At 35.0% G+C, this 22,500-nt stretch overlaps 3 protein-coding genes across 4 annotated transcripts in view; 2 read left to right on the top strand and 1 right to left on the bottom strand.

The window, feature by feature from the left end:
- Positions 1 to 222, top strand: part of LOC122332654 (arf-GAP with dual PH domain-containing protein 1) — a 22,226-nt gene extending 22,004 nt beyond the window's left edge. The window contains exon 11 of the mRNA XM_043230033.1: positions 1 to 222. This exon is cut by the window's left edge and continues 1,780 nt beyond it. The gene's annotated coding sequence lies outside the window, so the exon portion shown is untranslated.
- A 3,245-nt stretch (positions 223 to 3,467) lies between these two features.
- On the bottom strand, positions 3,468 to 9,235 carry sox8a (SRY-box transcription factor 8a). Its single transcript, XM_043229964.1, has 3 exons — positions 8,521 to 9,235; positions 6,423 to 6,649; positions 3,468 to 4,798 (listed from the first exon to the last, which is right to left on the bottom strand). Exons 1-3 carry the CDS (start codon positions 8,904 to 8,906, stop codon positions 4,188 to 4,190), a joined length of 1,224 nt encoding a protein of 407 aa, XP_043085899.1. The 5' UTR covers positions 8,907 to 9,235; the 3' UTR covers positions 3,468 to 4,187.
- Positions 9,236 to 9,980: 745 nt separating this feature from the next.
- The window catches only part of lmf1 (lipase maturation factor 1), a 26,136-nt gene continuing 13,616 nt past the window's right edge, over positions 9,981 to 22,500 (top strand). The window contains exons 1-5 of one of the 2 annotated variants that reach the window (XM_043230046.1): positions 9,981 to 10,236; positions 10,394 to 10,703; positions 11,659 to 11,669; positions 15,139 to 15,287; positions 21,192 to 21,257. In XM_043230046.1, coding sequence (XP_043085981.1) covers positions 10,017 to 10,236; positions 10,394 to 10,703; positions 11,659 to 11,669; positions 15,139 to 15,287; positions 21,192 to 21,257 — 756 coding nt within the window. In that variant the 5' untranslated portion in view covers positions 9,981 to 10,016. The remainder of the gene's footprint in view (positions 10,237 to 10,393; positions 10,704 to 11,658; positions 11,670 to 15,138; positions 15,288 to 21,191; positions 21,258 to 22,500) is intronic. The other variant, XM_043230045.1, reaches the window with a different exon arrangement.

Below are 22,500 nucleotides of genomic sequence, written 5' to 3'. Positions count from 1 at the left end.
AATGTTTACCCTGGAAATCGCGTCATGGTATCACCGTAGGTTTGTTTTTCGGGGAGCCGTACCACGGTGAAGGATAATGTACAGTCACTCTCATCCTGCGGCTGGTCGTTACGTCAAAGTAAACTAAAAATAGAAGTGGTTTATTTTGTGATCATGACTGTCTGACTGTACATTATCTGGCTACGTAACACATAAATAAATGTGTGGACATGAACACAAAAATGATTCCGGTTGGATTTATTTTCTTCTGTTCAGCAGGCTCATTACAGTAAACTGAAATGAAAATAATAATGAAAAAGCGTGTTGTTGGTTAAAGCAAAAAAATAAATATAAGTTAAAAAATATAAGAAATATAAGAACTTTTATTCTTTATATTAATATTGATTAATTGTTGTTATTATTAATATATATATATATATATATATATATATATATATATATATATATATATATATATATATATCCTATTATTATATATATATCCTATTATTATATATAATAATTATTACTATTTTACCTTTATTTTAGTTAGTTGCAAATGCAAATAACAAATTAAATAAAATTACTAATAAAAATAAAATGCACCAAAAATACTAAAACTTAATTAAAATACAAAATTAAAATACAAAATAAAATATGTTATTCAAAACCTCAATAATACTATATATATATATATATATATATATATATATATATATATATATATATATATAAATGCATAGAAAACCTACACTATAACTGTACAAGATATAGTTGATTGTTTATATGTATTATTTGTTTGTTTGTGGTCTGAATTGTATTTACTCAAAACTTTGATAAGTGTGTGTGTGTGTGTGTGTGTGTGTGTCTACCTGGTATTCCTTACATAAAATGTCCCCACTAAGATAGTAATACCAGTACTATTGTTTTGAGGAAAATTGTTATAGATCAGACAGATTTTTTATGAGTGTAGAAAGTTTATGAGGTGTAGGGTTGGGGTATTACAAAATAGTTTTTACAGTAGAAAACCATTATGTCTATGCAATGTCCCCATAGTGATAGGAATACCAGTGTGTGTGTGTGTGTGTGTGTGTGTGTGTGTGTGTGTGTGTGTGTGTGTGTGTGTGTGAGAAAGGGGTTTGTCAGACACTGTTGCCTGACCTGATGCATTCCACTGCCTTCCTTCCCCATCAGCCTGGCTCCACTGCCCTGTGGAATTGTGGGTAAGTCAATGTTGGTTCTGTCTGGCTGCTTGTTGTCATTGGCGTCCAGGCTGAGCGAGCAAAGTTGGGAGACACTAACTCACACAGACGCAGCAGGAGGCTGTTTGCAGCCCAGCAGGAAATCATTAAATTAGGGTGGAGTCTCTCAAGCGCTGGCCATCCTATTTACTCCATCGGCCTGGTCCAGGAAGGTACTGAAGACCCCGAGAGCATCACACGCCACTCGCTGCGCAAAAAGCCTTGTTTTCAATATGCATCGACATCAAAGAACATGAATTTTGCCCCTAACATGTTATTCCGTCTTGTGCAACTTCTGTTGTTCGTTTATATGATGCATGTTTGCTGTCCAAGTTGTCAGACACATTATGTCTTGGATATATGCCGCCCGTATCACTAACATTTATAATAGATTGCAGCTTACAGCAGTTAGTTCCAGTCCTTGAATTTGATAGGCTGTTTGTGATTCAGACAGACTGTCAGTCTGCTTCTTCCCGGTGGGGACTCGTTGTATTACTTTATTTTATTTTATTTTCTGTGTGTGTGTGTGTGTGTGTGTGTGTGTTTCTGGCTGTGACAGTAGGTGGCGACACACTTCTTTATTAGTGAGTCACCAGATCCTTCATTCAGCCGATTTGTTCAAAGACGGATTCATTCATTCAGCAAAATGGTTGTGTTCGTAAGTGAGTCATTGAATCAATTACTCCGCTGATTCATTCGACCGAACAAGAGAAAAATAAAGATTCATTTCAGCTAAAAGCACACAAAACATTATGCATTTGAACTTAAAAATAAGAAATACATAGTATTAGTCATTTATCTAATAAATCGCTTATTTGCTTGTTTATTATTTATTTTAGTAAAAACTAAATTAACTTAATCTTCAACTCACTAATTGACTTTTTAAAAACTATTCTTTTAAACATCTTATCTACCTATTCAACGTCTTATAATATTTAAAAAGAAAAAGTTTGGCATGTATTTGAAATGTATATATATAAAATAAATGTATGTATATGAATGTATGTGTGTGTGTGTGTGTGTGTGTGTGTGTGTGTGTGTGTGTGTGTGTGTGTGTGTGTATGTATCATATCAAATCAAACCCTTATTGTCATTATTACATTTATACATTTCCAGCATGGTAAATCATTTCCGGTGGTAAATCAATGAATCATTCGTTCAAAGGAACCGATTCATTCATTCGGTGAAACAGGTGACTGTATTACAGAGTGAGTCATTGAATCAATTACTCAACCGATTTGTTCAAAAGCATTAATTCGTTAAATAACGAAGCACCACTATTGGCTTTCGCTATCAGAACTTCATTAGTGGATCACGAACATACTTTAGCTGTAAGTTTGTTGCCATATATGTATATTAAATGGTTAATTACGAGTTTCTAACAGCCTCATGTGTTATGCATTGAACTTTGACCTCCTGTAATCAAACTCAGCTTCTCGTCTGTAACAGTTCTGATGTGTGTCATGTTGTTTTTATGCGGGGGTCTTTTTTAATGGCTCAGCATGCTTTTTTTTGTCATTGTTTATTGGCTCTCGCGCCACAGATCGCAATCATCATGCTCTCCGAACGTCAACAGCGAAATTCTGAGAGCAAAAGCGGGGTCCAAAGAGCTCGACGCACCACGACTAGAACTCAAAATCATAAGAGACACTACATCTTGTAGCGCTTACTCCGCGGCGTCCAATTTTGAGACCCAATAATGTCAGCGAGCAAAATGATGCGTGCTATACATATCAGCACTAATTACATTCTCCTCTTCGAAAATCATCAATGTAATAAACGTAGTGAAAGGAAAATAAGTCCTAGTCCACCCACACCCATCTGCTGTGGAATCACTGGCTCTCTTCCACACATGAAGAACTTATTCTCTTATCCTGCACTCAATTTATGCATTTTCTGCCGCTTTTGTTGCTGTTTATCCAAATAGCAGAGGGTAGTGTCTGTTCTTGTGCTCTTCTTTCATGTAACGGCAGTGGTAATGATTTTCTGCTTTGTATTTGTTTTGTTCCCTCCCTTAATTAATGCCTCTTTTATAATGAAAACAAAGAGCCCTTTGAGACGCTGTCGTTCAGAATCAGCCCTCTCTCTTTTCTGCTCTCCCTCGCCAATTCTTGGCTTTGTAAACCGCAGATGATCCAGCATCTCTCCGATACTCAACTATAGCTTCATTCTGGACTCAGATTGTGACAGAAGCACGGCCCGTTTGACAGTTAGACTCACAATGAAGACATCAGGCGGGAAAGCGCGTTCATTCCTTCTACGTTTTAATTGCATTTTATCAAGACAAATCCACGGTTGCGTTTAAATAGCGTAGTGAATATTGACAGCCTATCGCATCTCACTCCAAAAAAAAAAACACTTTTATCCAGGCCGTGATACAAACACAAAACTATAGAAGCCCCACTGAATAAAAAATACAAAAAAAAATGGTTATTGCCGCCGTTTATCTCACGAAACGCAGTCAAAATGGCTCGATGTGAACAATTCTGAGAACATATAGTTTTTTACTGCTCAAAATTGGACTTCGTTACTTTATATCACGCGGTTCTGACAAAACTGTGAGATAAAAAGTCACTTTTTTGTAATTCAGTAGCGGAAAAGGGCTTCCATACCAAACACTCCTTACTGAAAAGTGAACGCAAAGGCCTGGTTTCACAGACAGGGCTTAGACTGAGCCAGGATTAGGCCACAGATCGATTTTTATAAAAGTGCATCGCTGGTGTCCGTCTTGACAACAAAGGCACTGATATACTCAAAATGACCATTAATCTGTTTCTTTCCGTTCAAACCGCTCTGATTTACATTTTAGTCTGGGACTAGGCTCAAGCCTCGTCTATGAAACCGGGAGAAAATCTATTAGGAAAGTCTCAAAGTCACAATTACCAGAAATGGCAAGATTTACTTCAGAAAGCAAAAACACAGTGCCATAATTCTCGGCGTCAGGCATCTCCGACCCCGAAACTGGCATCAGGGTCTGGTTAAAGTTGTATAAACGGGCTGCTCCCAGCTCGCCCCGGGACTGTGAGACGGACTTGACAAGCTGTTGACCACGGGAGTCACATACGACCTTCTGGACGAATGGAAGTAGGGATATTGATAAATGCCAGCCGGGTACCCGGAAAATGTGGTGAAGTACGTCGAGTTCTGCAGGTCTGCACACTCAGTCACTTCAGATTGGGTCGGTGACCCGTGAGACTCTCCGTAATGAGAAGGACTCAATTGTTCTGTTTTAATGAGCGGCCTTTGTTGGTTTGCGGACGGCGAGCCGGAGCCCTTGTTCCACGCCAAAGCGCTGCCGTGAGGATGGTGGTGGTAGGCCGCGCCGAAGCAGCCGGGGCTGGCGTGCTGCCCGCCGCTGGTCTCCGCGTGGCCGTTTAACGGCAGGTACTGGTCGAACTCACGCACGTCGAACGGGCCCATGCTCCCGATGACGTCGCTGCTGAGCTCCGAGATGTCCACGTTGCTGAAGTCGATGTTGTGTCTCGCGTTTTCCGGCGCACGGCGGGACTCCGGTTTGCCGCTTTGATGCTGATCGGACTTCGGGGTGGTTGGAGGTGTAGGGGGACCGTGAGGTTGAGCTGCGTTGGAAACATTGTGTTTTATTGGGGACAAAAACTACCTGGCGACTTGACTGAATCAATCAAATAATCACAGCCAATCAGAAACGCGTGTGGGCGGAGCTTCTGGAAGGACACTGCACGATGCAACTCATAAATACTAAACATTTTAACATTATTAAATGTACATGCCGAGTGACTGATACCATGTTTTTCATCGCGGAAATATAAACCATTTCTGAAATTTAAATGTGCAAAATTATTGCAGTCAGATAGTTAAGACAAAAAGATACCATTATTATGTTTGGGAACCATGTCGCGCATAGTTAGGACACAATTTAAAATAGAAGTTCTTCCCCAAAAATGTCTTTGTTGGAAATGAAAGAGTTTCTGGATGTTATGGAACCACTGATGCCAAAAAGAACCCTTTTTAATTGGCATTCATGTTTTTTTTCCTAAACATAGGGTGGATGTTTTAAGAAAGTTTCATTTAAAGGTTCCTGGGGAACCAGAAATGGTTCTTTTACACATTAAAAATAAAACTATTTATTGGCAAAGATTGTTCCATTAAGAAACTTTAACACCAATGGAATTGCTTTCCACTTAGCAAAAGGTTCTTTATTTATGGAAAAAGGTTGTTGAAATGTTCTGTAAATGTAAATATATATATATATATATATATATATATATATATATATATATATATATATATATATATATATATATATATATATATATATATATATATATGTTAATGTTCCTTGGGGAGCCAGAAATGGTTCTTTCACACATAATAATGGTTCTTTATTGGTACTGATGGTTCCATCAAGCATGTTCAACATCCATGGAACTTTTCCACTGCACAAAATATTTTGTATAGTAGAAGCAAAAAAAGTAAAAGTGGTTCTTTTAAAAACAGTGTACTGGAATCAAAAATAGTTTTTAGGCTCTATAGCTGCCATTAATGTTTCCATCGAGAATATTTCATATCCATGTACTCCCTCTCCATTAGGCATACAGTGCTTTATTATGGAAAAAAAGTTTACTAAAATGTTTTTTTATACTTAAAAAGTGTCTTTTAAGAATGGTTCGCTTAAAGATTGTTTGGAACCAAATATGTTCAATAAATGTTCTTTATTGGAATCATAATAGTTCTATTAAGAACCTTTAACATATATATAGAATCGTTCACAAAATGTTTTTTTGAATTTGAATTAAAGATGACTTTAGATGTTTACTAGGAAGGTTCTTTGGGACACAAAAAATGGTTCTTTTACACTCCTACAGTCCATAAAGAACATTTAACATCCACTGAACTTTTCCAGTGGACAAAGAAAATGTTGTTTATTGTGAAAAAAGTGATTAAAATGGTTAAGAACTGTTATCTTAAGGTTCTTCGGAGGGAACCAAAAATGGATCCTCAACACTATACTTAATATAAAGGTTCTTTATAGACAATGTTGGATCCATGAAGAACTTTTAGCATGCTTGGAATATTTCCATTGCACATTTACACTAGTAAAAAAGGCTATTTTGAAGATTTGTTAACTGGAGGTTCTCTGAGGAACCCAGAATGGCTTTGTGGAAGCTTTATTTTGAAGAGTGTAACAACAGACAATAGCTCAATAGCTCTTTCATAACTCACCACCATGGACCTGTTGATGCATCCCTCTCATACCCGCTTCCACTTTGAACATTTGATCCGAGGCGTGAGGGTTCTTCTCAGCTCCCGTGTCCAGCTCACTCTGACCCGGCTTCAGGCTCTTCCGTCTCCGCGGCTGGTATTTATAATCCGGATAGTCTTTCTTGTGCTGGAGCCGCAGTCTCTCTGCCTCCTCCACAAACGGTCGTTTCTCGCTCTCCGAGAGCAGCCTGGACGATCGAGCCGTTGCAAAGCATGGAACGATAAAAAGCACAAGTGTGTGAATGCTGAAAAATAAATCCAGATTTAGATGGTAGCTGGTAAAACCGGAGCAGATCGTCTTGATTCAGCGTTTTTTCATAAGCAGCTGGTTCTAACGGTTACCAACGGAGTTCGCTGGAACCACCACGGTTAACTAATAATACTTTTGGGAAACACAAACCAGATGGTTTACAAGCAGCTCCACGGAACATTGCATTTATTTCTTTAAACTACTTAAAACGAACTAGCAGCTACTGAAAGTTAATAGGCTATATATACGGTTAAACTATACTCAGTTACTTTTGGTAACACTTTACAATAAGGTTTCGTTCGCTAACATTGATGAGTTAATATTAACTAACAATGCATTTATTACTCTCAGTCAACATTTTCAAACAAGCATTAAGCATTTAATGCACTTCGAACTAACATCAGCACGAACTATTAACTAGCATTGACAAGGATTAACAAATGCTGTATAAAATAGTTTATTGGTGACGTGTTTATAATATTGACACGTGTTCCATGGGTTACTTGCAACAAACTCTACCAAATAAATGCATTCAGCACGTTTTACTAGTAGCCTACTACTAATGAAACATACTACTACTACCGGTCTAAACTAGTAGCCTACTACTAATAATACTACTACTACTACCAGTCTAAACTAGTACTACTAATAAAATATACTACTACTACTACTACCAGTCTAAACTAAGAACTACTAATAAAACATACTACTACTACTACCAGTCTAAACTAGTAGACTACTACTAATAAAACATACTACTACTACTACCGGTCTAAACTAGTAGCCTACTACTAATAAAACATACTACTACTACTACCGGTCTAAACTAGTAGACTACTACTAATAAAACATACTACTACTACTACCGGTCTAAACTAGTAGCCTACTACTAATAAAACATACTACTACTACTACCGGTCTAAACATACTACTACTACATACTACTACTACTACCGGTCTAAACTAGTAGCCTACTACTAATAAAACATACTACTACTACTACCGGTCTAAACTAGTAGCCTACTACTAATAAAACATACTACTACTACTACTAAACTAGTAGACTACTACTAATAAAACATACTACTACTACTACCGGTCTAAACTAGTAGACTACTACTAATAAAACAGTCTAAACTAGTAGACTACTACTAATAAAACATACTACTACTACTACCGGTCTAAACTAGTAGACTACTACTAATAAAACATACATACTACTACTACTACCGGTCTAAACTAGTAGCCTACTACTAATAAAATATACTACTACTACTACTACTACTACTACTACGAGTCTAAACTAGTAGACTACTACTAATAAAACCAGTCTAAACTAGTAGACTACTACTAATAAAACATACTACTACTACTACCGGTCTAAACTAGTAGCCTACTACTAATAAAACATACTACTCCTACTACCACTGTTAGTCTAAACTAGTAGCCTACTATTAACTAGTCTTGTAGAGAAACTGGTACTGATTCCAGCAGTTATATTTGTTTTATTACTTGTGAAAAAGTAATGGTTAACTGTTTAATTTTAAAATCGTACTAATGAGACATTGCCTAAGTGCGCGTCTGTTTAATTGCCTCTGGGAAAGCCGAATTGCCTCTCATTTAGTTAATAGTGACTTTAAAATTTGGAGTAGCATACAAATAGCTACTAGAAGGGCTTGCTATTAATGAGCCAGAACGAATGAGCAGAGCTCCGCGTTTCTTCGCGTAAACACACCGCGCATTACGCACACGACGCCACGCAAAATGCGATCCATCGACCCCCGTCGCGTCGGACCGGGGTCCACGTACCTCCATAACTTGCCGAGGGTCTTGCTGAGCTCGGCGTTGTGGAGATGCGGATACTGGTCGGCGAGCTTCCTCCGCGCCGCCTGCGCCCACACCATAAACGCGTTCATGGGTCTCTTCACGTGAGGCTTGTCTTTCAGAGACCTGCTGCCCTGCATCGGCATCGGCACCAGCGACCAGTCGTAGCCTTTGAGGACCTGCGACACCGCGTCTCGAATGCACGGGGGGAAGCGGGCGTCTTCCTCGCTGTCCGCCGGGTTACCGGCGCCGGTCCGGGACCGCGAGCCTTGGTCGTCGGACGCCGATGGAGAAGACGGCGAATCAGAGTCCACGTCGCCGATGTAAGAGCTTTCAGTGACGGAAGGGGTTTTATCCGGCTCTTTTGACATTTTAAAATCCTCGCTGGTGAAGCGTGAACGAAGATAAACAAAAAAAAGTGGCAACAATCGGCCAGCGGTCACCTGCGCATTTTACGCGTAACGCGCGTCGGCTTGGAGCTTTTATTCCTAGTGATTTACTAGTTCCTTGAACCTCAAAGCTCGGTCGATCGGCGCTGGCGAATGAACTGGCAACATTTCACAACTTGTTGGTGGGAGTGAAGTTTTTCTGAGGTTTCTGCACTCCTCCTTCTCTCCTCTCATTGGAGGAGAAGCTTTTGCGCAGTTTCTCCAATTGGCCTGCGCAGGGCATCAGCGACTTTTTCACCTAATTGAACATAATTGACTAACAGATTAGACCGTGAACCCGTAACTGCTCACGATTTCCCATAAAAATTCCACCTTAACCCGCCGTATTTTAGGAAAACGCTAACTTAATACGCACGACGTGCATAAAAACACAATATTTGGTGTGTGAAAGATATATAACATAGTTTTGAATGCACAAAATATCGAATTAACTAATATAATATATATATATATATATATATATATATATATATATATATATATATATATATATATACATATATATATATATTTTACACATATGAATGCACATTTTGAACATATATTATATATATATATATATATATATATATATATATATATATATATATATATATATATATATATATATTGTTTATAAATTGCTTATAAATGTTAAGAAAACTAAATTTTTAAATCTTTAAATGTACCACATTTATAAACATCCCAGCATATTTTTAATATAAAAGCATCTCAGTATGCTTTTTTTCGTTTTTGTCATAGCTATGCATTTTTAAGTCATTTTTAAATAATGAGATTTCCTAATCTCATTATTTCAGCTCAGAAATATAAATCTTAATTTATACATTTATATATAATTTATAATATATATATCTTAATTTATAATCTTAATTTAAACCTTTTTTTTTTTTTTTTTTTTTTTTTTACAGATTTTTATTACTGAATAAACGGCTGAATCAAAATCCGTGATCAATTGGTAGAAGCGCATTGTCCTCTGATTGGTCCGTTGCGCCGCGCGTGATTTCCAGCGCATGCGCCGAGCGTTCGAAAAAGATGGCGTCCTCCGGCGAGAGCTCCGAGCCCAGCGAAAGTTTCCTGAGAAAGCGACGCGGCGACGCGCTCGCTTCAGACGGTCTTTCACACGACAGCTGCGGCGAGACAGCGCAAGACGAGGACCCGACCAAATATGACAAGAAAGTGGGCGTATCGCTACGAACCGGGACCTACTGGCTCACGCGCGTCGTGCTGCTGCGAGCCATTGCTTTCATCTACTGTGAGTTTGACAGGTGGCGGCTCTACGGGACGCGGTTGCTAGGAGATCGGACGCGGTTACTTTCATCGCGACCTATAAGTTTACAAATGCCTGTCTCTAATAGCTCACCTTTGCGCTTGCCAAGTGTGAAATCGCTGCTGTCTCGTTTTCTCTCTAGTCGTGGCTTTCGCCGTCGCTTACAACCAGAACAAGCAGCTCATCGGAGAGAAAGGCCTCACGCCTTGCAAGGACTACTTGAGGAGCGTCAAGCGTTATGTGGGCGGTAAGATTGGCTCGGCGGCCCTGGCTTACGCTCCTTCGATCCTCTGGTTTATGGACTGGAGTGACATGGATGCCAACCTGGATGGCATCGCTCTGGTGGGGATGGCTCTGTCAGGGTTCGTTTTAATCACGGGAAGCGCCAACATGATCATCATGGGAGCTCTTTGGATCCTGTATCACTCTATAGTGAACGTCGGACAGCTCTGGTGAGCACGCGGACGCACGGGCGCTCATATTTCTCATTATTACAGTACAATTACACACCTACAAGATTCCATTGGCTTTTATGTAGAAGCCCGTTCCCCCCACTAAAGAAAAAGTATCTCATAAATAATATGCCTGACCATCTCACAGTTGCGACTTTTATTTATTTTGGGATGTTATGGTATGTCATAACATTTACTTTTTGACTTCATTATGTCATAATTATGCATTGCATCGTAATTTTGATTATCTCATAATGAATAAATATTTAATAATTGGTATTGACACTTCGTCATAATTCTTAGTTTGTAATTATATATATATATATATATATATATATATATATATATATATATATATATATATATATATATATGTTTATATATTTAAAAAATCTATAGAAAAACTATTAAAAATATATATATATATATAAATATATATATATATATATAAAAAATATATATATATATATATATATTAAAAAAATATATATTAAAAAATAAATATATATAATATATATAAAAAAAAATATATTAATATATATATATATATATATATATATATATATATATATATATATATATATATGATATACATTATTTTGACACACTTAGACAAGTAAATGTTGTGACATACTAAGTCATAATAATATATATATATATATATATATATATATATATATATATATATATGAATAACATTAGTATGCTATCATAACAATTTAAGCCATAGTTTGACTTTTTAATCATGACTTTGTATGACTTACTGTGTCATAATTATAGCTGCTTTTCTTATGAGCATAATTAGATATTAAATATTAAAACTATATTTTTTTTATTTTATGTCACAATTACAGTCTAGCAAACATCGTTTTTTTTCTCATGCAGCGTTTCTTGTGCTTTTAAATGATGAAAACGAATATAATCTCATATATTTCTCTGTTTCTCTTTTATCCAGGTACTCCTTCGGTGAGTGATCCCTCCCCATCTCTTGTAAAACGGAAGTTGAGCGCTTGTTGTTTTCTAGTAGCGGCTCGCTCACAGACGTGAGTCTTAAACGAATCGTTGCGGCAGGGGAATAAATCAGGGCCTCTTCTCCCAGAGTTCCCCTCGGTGTTTAGATTTTTTGATTTGTGACCGATGGAGGCTTTGGTAAGATGTGGCCCGCGCCAAGTCACGGCGGGGAGATGAGCATTCGTCTGAACTCTTACCCCAGCGTTTTACCTCATCCCACTAACCACATCTGTGATCGTTCCATCCCACCAAAATCCAAATTCTCCAGATAAACAAGAAAGCCACAAATGGGCTCGACTGGCCGATCGGGATCCCATTTAAGCTTATTGTTGAACGGAAGACGAGAACATGTTTTTTGGATTTGGATTCGAATATTTCTTTTGTGTGTTACACCGGTTTTGTCATTTAAAGCCTGGTTTCGGGGATCGGTCCGAGTGCGTGTAACAGTGTAATGCCGAGTAATGCATTTCAGATGATTATAAATCTTTTGCCGTTTTCGAAACTACAGCGATGCGGATCGATGCACCGATCGAATGACCAGCGGTATAATGCAATGAGTCAAAAATTTGGGTAAGGTTTGCACGTTTTTGTGCAATTGCTTTCTGTTAAATATGTCTAAAATAATTTTGCGGAAGCCTGTTTGCTCTGTGGAATAAAACAAATACATAATGCGATTGCAGACTTTGTTGAGATTATCTGGCAACGTTGTGAGATAATCTCCACATTGCGGGCGAAACCGACATAAACTCGTAATTGCAAGAAAAAGGATTTTTCTTCTAGTAATGTGTTTATATCTCACAATTCTTTTCATAATTCAGGGGCTTAAAAGTCAGAAAAAAATCCCTGTGTTTTTTTTAAAGATTCAGTTAAATGTTTTAGCTGCATTTATTAGTTGCATATATTTTTATTTTCTAAAGTTTTAGAAATTTTGTTGGGGTTTTGTAATTTTATTAGCTTTTGTTAATATTTTAAAATTAGATTTTAAAATATTTTTATTGTTTTCTGTTAATATTTAAAATATTAAAATAAATTAAAATAAGTAATATAAATATTTTGTTAATGTTATATATATGTTTTTTTTTATTTTCTTAAGTTTTAGAAATTTTGTTGGGTTTTTGTAATTTTATTAGCTTTTGTTAATATTTTAAAATTAGATAACATTTTTATATTTTCTGTTTTCATTTCATGTTTTAGTCATTTTGTTGTGCTGTGCTGGCACAAATATTTTAAAAGTATTTTTTCATTTTTCTTACATTTAGATTTTCTTACAGATTTTCGTAAATATATATTTTTATATATTTATAATATATAATATATATATATATATATATATATATATATATATATATATATATATATATATATATATATATATATATATATAATATATATAATATATATATATATAATAAAAAAAAATTTTAATTGGAATTTTACTGCACGCCTGTTTTTACTAAGTTTACGTTATTTTTATTAAAATAAACAAATATGCAAAATGTTTACATTTCAGTTAATGTTTACTTCAAATAATAAAAATGTTAGTTTTTCTATGTTTAGTTTATTGAGCAATCGTTGCGTGTTTTCCGTTTTGTAAATAAATATGTCGTAAAGATATAATTTAGTTGCATTCGTTGATTAATACAAAAGTAGCATGTTTGGTAAAATAGGCACATGATAACATAAAACCAATGTATTGATCGCAGACTCCTCAATCGGTAAAATCTTAATGTGTTTTGGCGTACATCGAACAAGACAATTAATGTCGAATCATCCGATGCACACCTTTAAGACGTTCAGTGTACGATTTAATTCAGTATTTTAATTTAGTACCTTTAGTGTTAAATTGGTAATGCGTTTTAATTTTATTTGGGTAGGAGTGCCATTCAAAAACTTCTGATGAGTCCAGTTAGCAGCAAACTAAATTAAGTGCAAAGGGAACATGGCGGCGTCTCAAATATGCAGAATCTTCTGTTCTTCTCCCAAGACTCAAATGCAATCAGCGGCGCTGCAGATGTAATGAATTATTCCGTCCCAAACCAAATAATTGTGTCTAGAAATCTGATTAGGGGGTGTAAAAATAGCACGGAGAGACCGGAGCGATTCTCGACGCTTCGGAGAGATGAACGCGAGCGCCTCCGAACCTCCGTCACGCTCCAGTCGTTCATTTCTGCCCACTTACAGCGGATAAACGAATAAAAACATAGACAGCGTATGTTCATGTTTTTTAGTAATTTTTATTGTTTTTTGTTAATATTTAAAATATTAAAATAAATAATATAAATGTAAATATTTTGTTAATATGTTATATATTTTTTTATTTTCTAAAGTTTTAGAAATTGTGTTGGGGTTTTGCAATTTTATTAGTTTTTGTTAATATTTTAAAATTAGATTTTAAAATATTTTTATTGTTTTTTTTGTTAATATTTAAAATATTAAAATGAATTAATAATAATATTTAAATATTTTGTTAATGTTATGTTTTTTTTTTCTAAAGTTTTAGAAATTTTGTTGGGGTTTTGCAATTTTATTAGCTTTTGTTAATATTTTAAAATTAGATTTTAAAATATTTTTATTGTTTTTTGTTAATATTTAAAATATTAAAATAAATTTAAATATATAATATAAATTTTAATATTTTGTTAATATGTTTATAGAAAAAGTTTTAGAAATGTTGGGGTTTTGTAATTTATTATTTTATTAGCTCTTGTTAATATTTAAAAATTACATAACATTTTTATATTTTCTGTTTTCATTTCAAGTTTTACTCATTTTGTTGTGCTGTCGCTTTTTGCTCGTTAATATTATAAAAAAATCTAAAAGTATTATAATTATTATCATAAAAAATATATAAACGTTTTTTTTTCCCATTTTTTCTTACATTTAGATTTCCTTACAGATTTTTGCCAATATATATTTTAGTTTTAGTTGGAATTTTACTGCGCGCCTGTTTTTACTGCGTGTAAGTTATTTTTATCAAAAATAAACAAATACGCAAAATGCTCATTCGTTTACATTTCAGTGAATGTTCACTTCAAATAATAAAAATGTTTGTTTTTCTACGTTTAGTTCATTGAGCAATAGTTGCGTGCTTTTCGTTTTTGTAAATAAATATGTCGCGGAGATATAAAACGGGCATTTTTTCCGCCCCTCGTTGACAAAAGCGAAATCAAAAGCCTCCAAATGCATCCCATTACTGATATACATCTGCTGACAATCAGGGACGGATGATAAAACATGGCGGACCCTCTCGAGCTCATAACCGGAGCCTGAAATCCTAGAATATTACAGATTTATTCGAATCAAACGCGGCGGGATTGAGATACGGCAGCATGTGGAATCACTCAGATTTCCTAAGCAGCTCTTTCGTACCGCTTTGATTGTCACGCTGGTTTTGCTGTGTTTGTGTGTGTTTGTGCGAGCGCAGGTTGGGAGAGCCAGCTCCTGGAGACCGGTTTCTTGGGGATCTTCCTGTGTCCCCTGTGGAGCCTGAGCCCTCTTCCTCGCCGCTGCCCGCCGTCCCTCGTCTCCGTCTGGACCTTCCGCTGGCTCGTGGTCCGCGTCATGCTGGGAGCGGTCAGTACGCCTGCCTTTCCCCGCCTCCCTCCGCTCATATATGTCACAGGAAAAGCACGTGCGCGCCGCTATTAAACGCCGTCAGACGACTTCTGTCTGGGTTTTTTATGGCTCGTGCGACTGGCCCGTAACTTGTGCGGAGGTTGCCATGTAGATGAAAATGTTTTTCCAATTAGCGCCGTAAATGAGGAGGAATGGCGAAGGCGAGCTGCATGTTCGGGGCTGGAGTATAATTGCCTTTAAGTGCTTACAACTGTAAAAACCCTGCAGCCGTTTCCCCTCAGACGCACCGGGAATAAAAAACGAGCTGCTTTTAATAGCGGGGTAATGATTATCGCTCGCTCCAAGGTGTCTCCTCAGATTTCTCTGCGCTTCTCCGCGAGGTGGCTTCGGGATTATTTGGATGGTTGCAGGTTATCCCATGGTTTAAGCCTGGTCCTGGACTAAAATGTAAATCTGAGCCGTTTCGACTTAAAGAAACCGTGCTCACCAGTAATGGGTTTTTTCTCAGGCGTCTGCTTTGATATCCTGACTGGGCTGTCGTGGTTTAAGCTTTAGGTGAAGCCCTGTCTGTGAGACCGGGCCTGTGTTTTTGATCCCGTGTCAAAAAAAAAGCAGTTTTGAGAAAACCGAGTGTATTTCTCACATTTTATATTATTTTATTGTTTTTACATTTATAATAAAGTTTATAGTTTGCCATTATTACTTTATCTCAAAGCACAAAAGAGCTCAAATTAAATAAACGAATTAATAAAAATATTAATAGCGAAATAAAAACTAAAAAATAAAAATAAATATATATAAAAATAGCAATAATTTTTTTTTTTTTTTAAAGCATTTTGTTTTCGGATTGATTGTATATCTCACAATTTCCATCTTGTATTTCGGAAGAAAAAATATAGTACATTCGTTTAGTAACATTACAGTTTGTATTGCTATTTTTATATATTATATATTTATTTTTACTATAATTATTTTTATATTTTCAGTTTTTATTTCACTTTTAGTGAATATTTTTATTAATTCGTTTATTTAATTTTAGCTTTTTTTGTGCTCGGAGTTAAAATAAAAAAGTGAAACATCGTCTCGGCAAAGCGTTTTTTTTTTTTATTTATTTTTTTATTATATTCAAAGTAATACCAATGTTTTTCTAATGGTTTTAGTTACCTGTGCTAACCCCGTCTCATTGGATCGTCTCTCTCGAGGCGTTGGTTCGTTTTAACAGTGCAATTAAATCAAAAGTGTTGTGGCAAAACGTTCATTAGCGCCGGCTCTTTTGCAGTAATGTGCGTCGCTCGCCAAATGACCAGAGCGCCGTTTAGCGTTTCACGAGACGTTCTCTCGCGCCAGCTGTTTGTGAATGTTTTCGACTCGAGGTCTGAGTCGTTCCCCATCCTTTCTTTTCTTCTTCTTTCCTCCCCTCTGTTCTCAGCAAGGGAGTTTTTCAGCACACATCAAAGCTCCCCTCGGACTCCAGGCTTGGGATTCGTGGTTCCCATGATTCCCCGGGCCCCGCGTTTATCATCTGTCGCCGGGGCCGAGACTCGCTTGGCGTTCTTCGGGAATCTTTCGCTTGCCGTCTGAAGAGTCCCGTCTGTTCGTGTTCGTTAGCCGACCGCCTCGAGGATTTGTTCGGAGCTCGCAGCCGTCGCTTAAAACGTTAGTAGATAAATAAGACTTCTAATACAGACTAGATCGAGAAAAATAGTCCGGATAATTGAGGATAAATCAATTTATTTAAATCTTATTCAGTTTTTGGAGTGCCGCGTCATACAGTGTGTAAATTATGCCGCTATTTTCTGGGTGAAGGGGCAGTATGTCGTTGCAAACCTGTTTAGCTTTCTTTCACAGCTTTTGTTTTATAGCGTTGTTTATTTGTCTTGTAGCTTATTTTATATTTTTGTTTTTTTAGTTAAATGTGTAGTATTTTTGTAATGCGTTTAGTACATTAAGTTTAATAAACTAAATATATATATATATATATATTATATATATATATATATATATATATATATTTTATATATATATATATATATTTATATATATATATATATATATATATATATATATATATATATATATTTATATATATATATATATATATATATATATATATATATATATATATATATATATATTTTTTTTTAATATATATATATATATATATATATATATATATATATATATATATATATATATATATATATATATATATATATATATATATATATATATATATATATATATATATATATATATATATATATATATATATATAAAATAAAAAAATATATGTATATTATTATTTTAATATTGTTTTATTTTTGTTTCAGTTTTAGTTAACAAACAATTATGACAGTGCAGAAATATATATATATATATATATATATATATATATATATATATATATATATATATATATATATATATATATATATAAAACTTTTTGATAAAACTTTTAAAACCGACTTTATCCAAGTCCATCAAAGCAAGCATTCATAAACATTTGTTCTTTAGTCACTTAATCAGATCAGTTAACATTTTGAATTGCTCCTAATTCTTAGTTTAACCTCAAATTAGTGTCCATATTTTGTTATGTTATCCTACAGAGGTTTGGAAATACCCTTGAAAAGTGGGACTTTAGACCACATTGACATGAATCCCTTTTAATTTGTCATTGTGCACTGATAAGGGACAACAAAAACTTTATTACCTAAACAGTTCATACATAGAAAAATATAACATAGACTTTCATCAAAATATCCTCCATTAGCATGATCTGATTATATAAGTTTCATTTTACTCAAACATTGATATGATATATTACTCCTGAAGGATCGGCCAAAGATGATTCGAGTTATTTTAATGTACAGATAAAGATTTATGCCGATATCCTCCAAAACCACACTTAGCAGGGCAGTGTATGTTATTTATTGTGACTTATGGTCCTGCAGATTTCAAATACGCTCTGGGGTTTCAAATATGTTGTTTATTTCCATGCGTTTTCCACGTTTTTCTGCTTTGCAGAGGACTTTGACATTTCCATCCTTATTAGTCTGAAGTCTGAAATTGTCCAGATCTGGATGCGACTCAGTTTTAAATGCAGTCGGTTATTATTTTTCATGCAAGGATTACATAAAACAGTTCAGTTTGTGTGCCGATTCAGAAAGAGACATTCTGCTTTGCTTTAGTCTACCTGAATGCCTCCTGTTTTCATTTTCCTGTTTCAGACACTGTGTGTGTGTGTGTGTGTGTGTGTGTGTGTGTGTGTGTGTGTGTGTGTGTGTGTGTATGTGTGTGTGTGTGTGTTTGACATTTCCTCCTTCGGATGGTTGGCAGGAGTTTTTGGCGTTCCTTACGGCTGTGTCAAGAATGGGCAGCCGAAACTCTCCTTGGCCTTTTTGTCTTCTGTCAGCTAAACTTTTATAGAAGTGAATTGCAGCGAACAGAAGTTAATGAGTTTTTAATTCAGCTGCGAGCAAGCGCCCATCTGATATGGAGGTAAGGTCACATGCACCTGTGTGCTTTTACAGTAATACAGCGTTCTCGTGCGTGACTGACACTAATTACCTCGAATTAAATTGAGATTATTTGGTCAAAATTGAAATGAGGAGAAATTGGCCTTTCCTGCTGTATGATCATTTCTGTACCGCTGTAGAGTTAGATGCTGTTGTTTTTATGTGCTGTACACAACTTTATAGATAACTTTAATTGCATTACTTTATTTGCTACAAAACAAAAAAAAAAAAAAAAAAAATTATATATATATATATATATATATATATAACATGTAATTTTAATTACTTTATATATATATATATATATATATATATATATATATAAATTAAAATTATATATATAAACAATATAAAAATTAAAATTACATTTTATATATATATATATACATATATATATATATATATATATATATATATATATATATATATATATATATATAAAAATTAAAATTAATTTTATATATATATATATATATATATATATATATATATATATATATATATATATATTAAAATATATATATAAACTAATATAAAAATTAAAATTACATTTTATATATATATATATATTTATATATATATATATATATATATATATATATATATATATTATATATATATATATATATATAAAATAAAATTTATATATATATATATATATATATATATATATATATATATATATATATATATATATATATATATATATATATATATATTCAATTGTTACACTTTTTAATATTTACGATTCATGTACAAATTGAATAAAACATTTTCCATTCCTTCGGATTACATCTATTATCTATTATTGCACATAAACAAATCATGGCTCAGTATTCGCGTCCGCTTGATGTAATAAAAAAAAACAAAACAAACATAATCGTCATTTTAATTGCTTAGAATCAGCATCAGCCTGCTCGCTGTGACTTCAATAATAAATTCTATTCGTTTTAAAATGCAAATATGCATCACGTTTCATGTGCAAGTTCAAATGTGAAAGTCCTGATAAAAGTAAATGTGTTTTATGTTTATCCTCCGTAACACAGTCGTGTGAATTATTGGAGAAAAGCAGCAAAAAAACTGCAGTTTAAAAAGCCTCTTATAGGTGGCCTGATTGCCTTATGATTTGGATCTATTTGCCGTGATTTTAATCGAGTTTATTTGTAATTTAGGCAAATAAGTAAGTGGCATGTAAGATGTGAATAGCGGTCATTAAAGCTCCAGTTGGCCGCCGGACGCTCTTAATGCTGGCTTTATTTATTGGCCAGCTGATAGGTGGGTTGAGGGTGGGAGTCAGTCATTTTCACATTAGCGCAATCGCATTTTAGGGAGCGAGTACTCATTCCAAGGTTCCTTATTATATTATCCTTAATGTCATAAATGCAAGAATGCACTCGATAAGCAGCGAAAGTTCCTGATGCAGTGGTTTCTCCTCCCGGGACGCGAGCGCTTGCCTCCGGAGAATCCTGGCTCTGTCCGGAGCTGGCTTTCCCGGGTTCAGAAGAACAGCTGGCAGGAGTTAAAATGTTTAAAATCTGCCACCGGTAGCGCATCTGATGGAGAGAGCGAGCTGAAGTAGCTACGTGAAGTAGCTCTTAAAGGGACAGTTCGCGCAGAACCAAAAATTCAAAAATGCTCCATGCTTTCAGAAGATGCGTTTTAATCAAGTTAAGCGCTTTAGAACGGGTAGCGCTTGTTAACCGCGTTTCCTTTTTGAGTAGGATTAGAATAGGGCGTTAATAAATGCTTAATTGGTGCTAATATATAAACCGTAAAGTTATTTGTCGTATCTTTTTAAAATGAGTAGAGCGTCGTTGTTTGTGTGTCTAGTTTTGAGGCCATTTATGTCCAAGATAATGTTGTCTACGTATAAGGTGTATCATTTGCTAGTAAAAAGCAAATGATAAACAAACTCATTTACTTTAATGCTGAGAGAACTCAAAAAAGTCACAACCAGTTTATTTTAACAGTGCACAATTCGAAACGTTCGTATGTTCATCTCTTGCATTGCATCACATGTTTTCATTAATTAGATACGATCTTACTGGAGACGTGTAGACATGATATTAATGTAAGTTCATATCAGCGTCTGCTGTGTTGGTGTAAAGATCTCCAAATGTCAGCATTTGCGGCCAATTGCGTGGTTTTTCATCCATTTTCTCAGACTTTATGAGCCTGATGCATCAAATACGCTCCTCCACAAAAACGCTATTTATTTATGAGCCGTTGCTCTAGAAGATGTAACGTTTAAAGAATGGTTTATGGCATATCGGAGGAGCAAGTAACTGTCGCGCGAAGATATAGTTGCATGCTTTTTAGAAACCGAAATGTGTCTTTGTTACCGAGTGCGTCATCCTTATTTGCGTCTTTCTCTCCGTCTGACCAGGGTTTGATCAAGATCAGAGGTGACCGCTGCTGGAGGGACCTGACCTGCATGGACTACCATTACGAGGTGAGAGTCCTTCCTTTCCTCGCCGTTCTGTGAAGGTCTAGCCGATCCGAACTGCACGCGACGTGTGTTCATTCAGAGCTCATTTCTCAAAGTCGGGCTCATGTATCTCTCCCAGAGTCTCATTTTGGCCACCGAGCAGCAGGAAAAAAAAGACCCTTTAATGTCGGAACGGTGCGGCTGTTTGCTTTCAGAGCTTACGAAAGAAGGCAAGCGGAGATCTCGTGTGTGTAGTCGAGGGATTTCCGATGATTGTAGCGTAAACACGAGCCTGGAAGGAGCAGTACGGGTTTGTGGAAGATGGGGGGAAATAGAGAAAAAGCTGCATTAATAATGATATCTGGGCTCGATGAAGCTGGAGGAAAGGCTGATGGGAGAACGAGACAATGAAGCCAAAACGGTATCACTGTCAGAGACCTAGTAGTGAAGAATATTTCACAATAGTTGACTATTAAAGAACATTTACGGTAACTGGCGCACAATGAAAACGGTAATGCTTTTCAATGGTTCATTATAGTCGGCTACATCAACTAACAAAGCATTTATTAATAGTAGTTCTTTTTAATTTCAGTACGTTGTTAAAATAAAAAAGCGGTGTCTGTTTTTTTTTTTTCCGCTAATATGAGCTTTTCAGCATTTATTTACTGACGTTAACACATATATATAAATACTCGCTGGTTATTTTTTTTAATTAGTTAATGCATTAACCGATGGCTGCTGATTTGTCTCCTTATAAAGATTTTTTTGTAACACCTTATTCATCTATTAGTTGCTTATTAGCATGCAATATTAGCCATTTATTTTTAGCAATCAAGCGCATATTAATGCCTCGTTCTACATCTCTAATCCTGCCCAATACCTACATTTAACAACTACGTATTAATAAGCAGCAAATTAAGAATTTATCGAAGGAAAAGTCATAGTTAATAGTTAACAAGTGTTACCAAAATTTCTCTTTTTCATTATTATTTTTGTTTTAATTTAGTTCAGCATGATGCGTTGTAATAACTAAAAATTAAATAAAAAAACACTTAAATTAATAAATAAAAATGACAAAAATGGCAAACTATAGTTTCAATTAAATGAACAATATAAGAATTAATTAAACATATTAATAAAAGCTAACAAAAGTTAGTATTTTAGTCTTTTAGTCTTATTTTCCAGTAAAAGATGTAGATATCCTTTAATCAAAATACATTCAAGATGTTTAATTATTTAAAATATTGGGTCTTGTTTTATAAAAAAA

This window comes from Puntigrus tetrazona, unplaced genomic scaffold, assembly GCF_018831695.1.
Source record: "Puntigrus tetrazona isolate hp1 unplaced genomic scaffold, ASM1883169v1 S000000130, whole genome shotgun sequence".
In the NCBI taxonomy this organism is placed as follows: Eukaryota; Metazoa; Chordata; class Actinopteri; order Cypriniformes; family Cyprinidae; genus Puntigrus; species Puntigrus tetrazona.
Note: the sequence above shows the minus strand (reverse complement) of the source record. Positions and strands in the feature narration are given on the sequence as shown.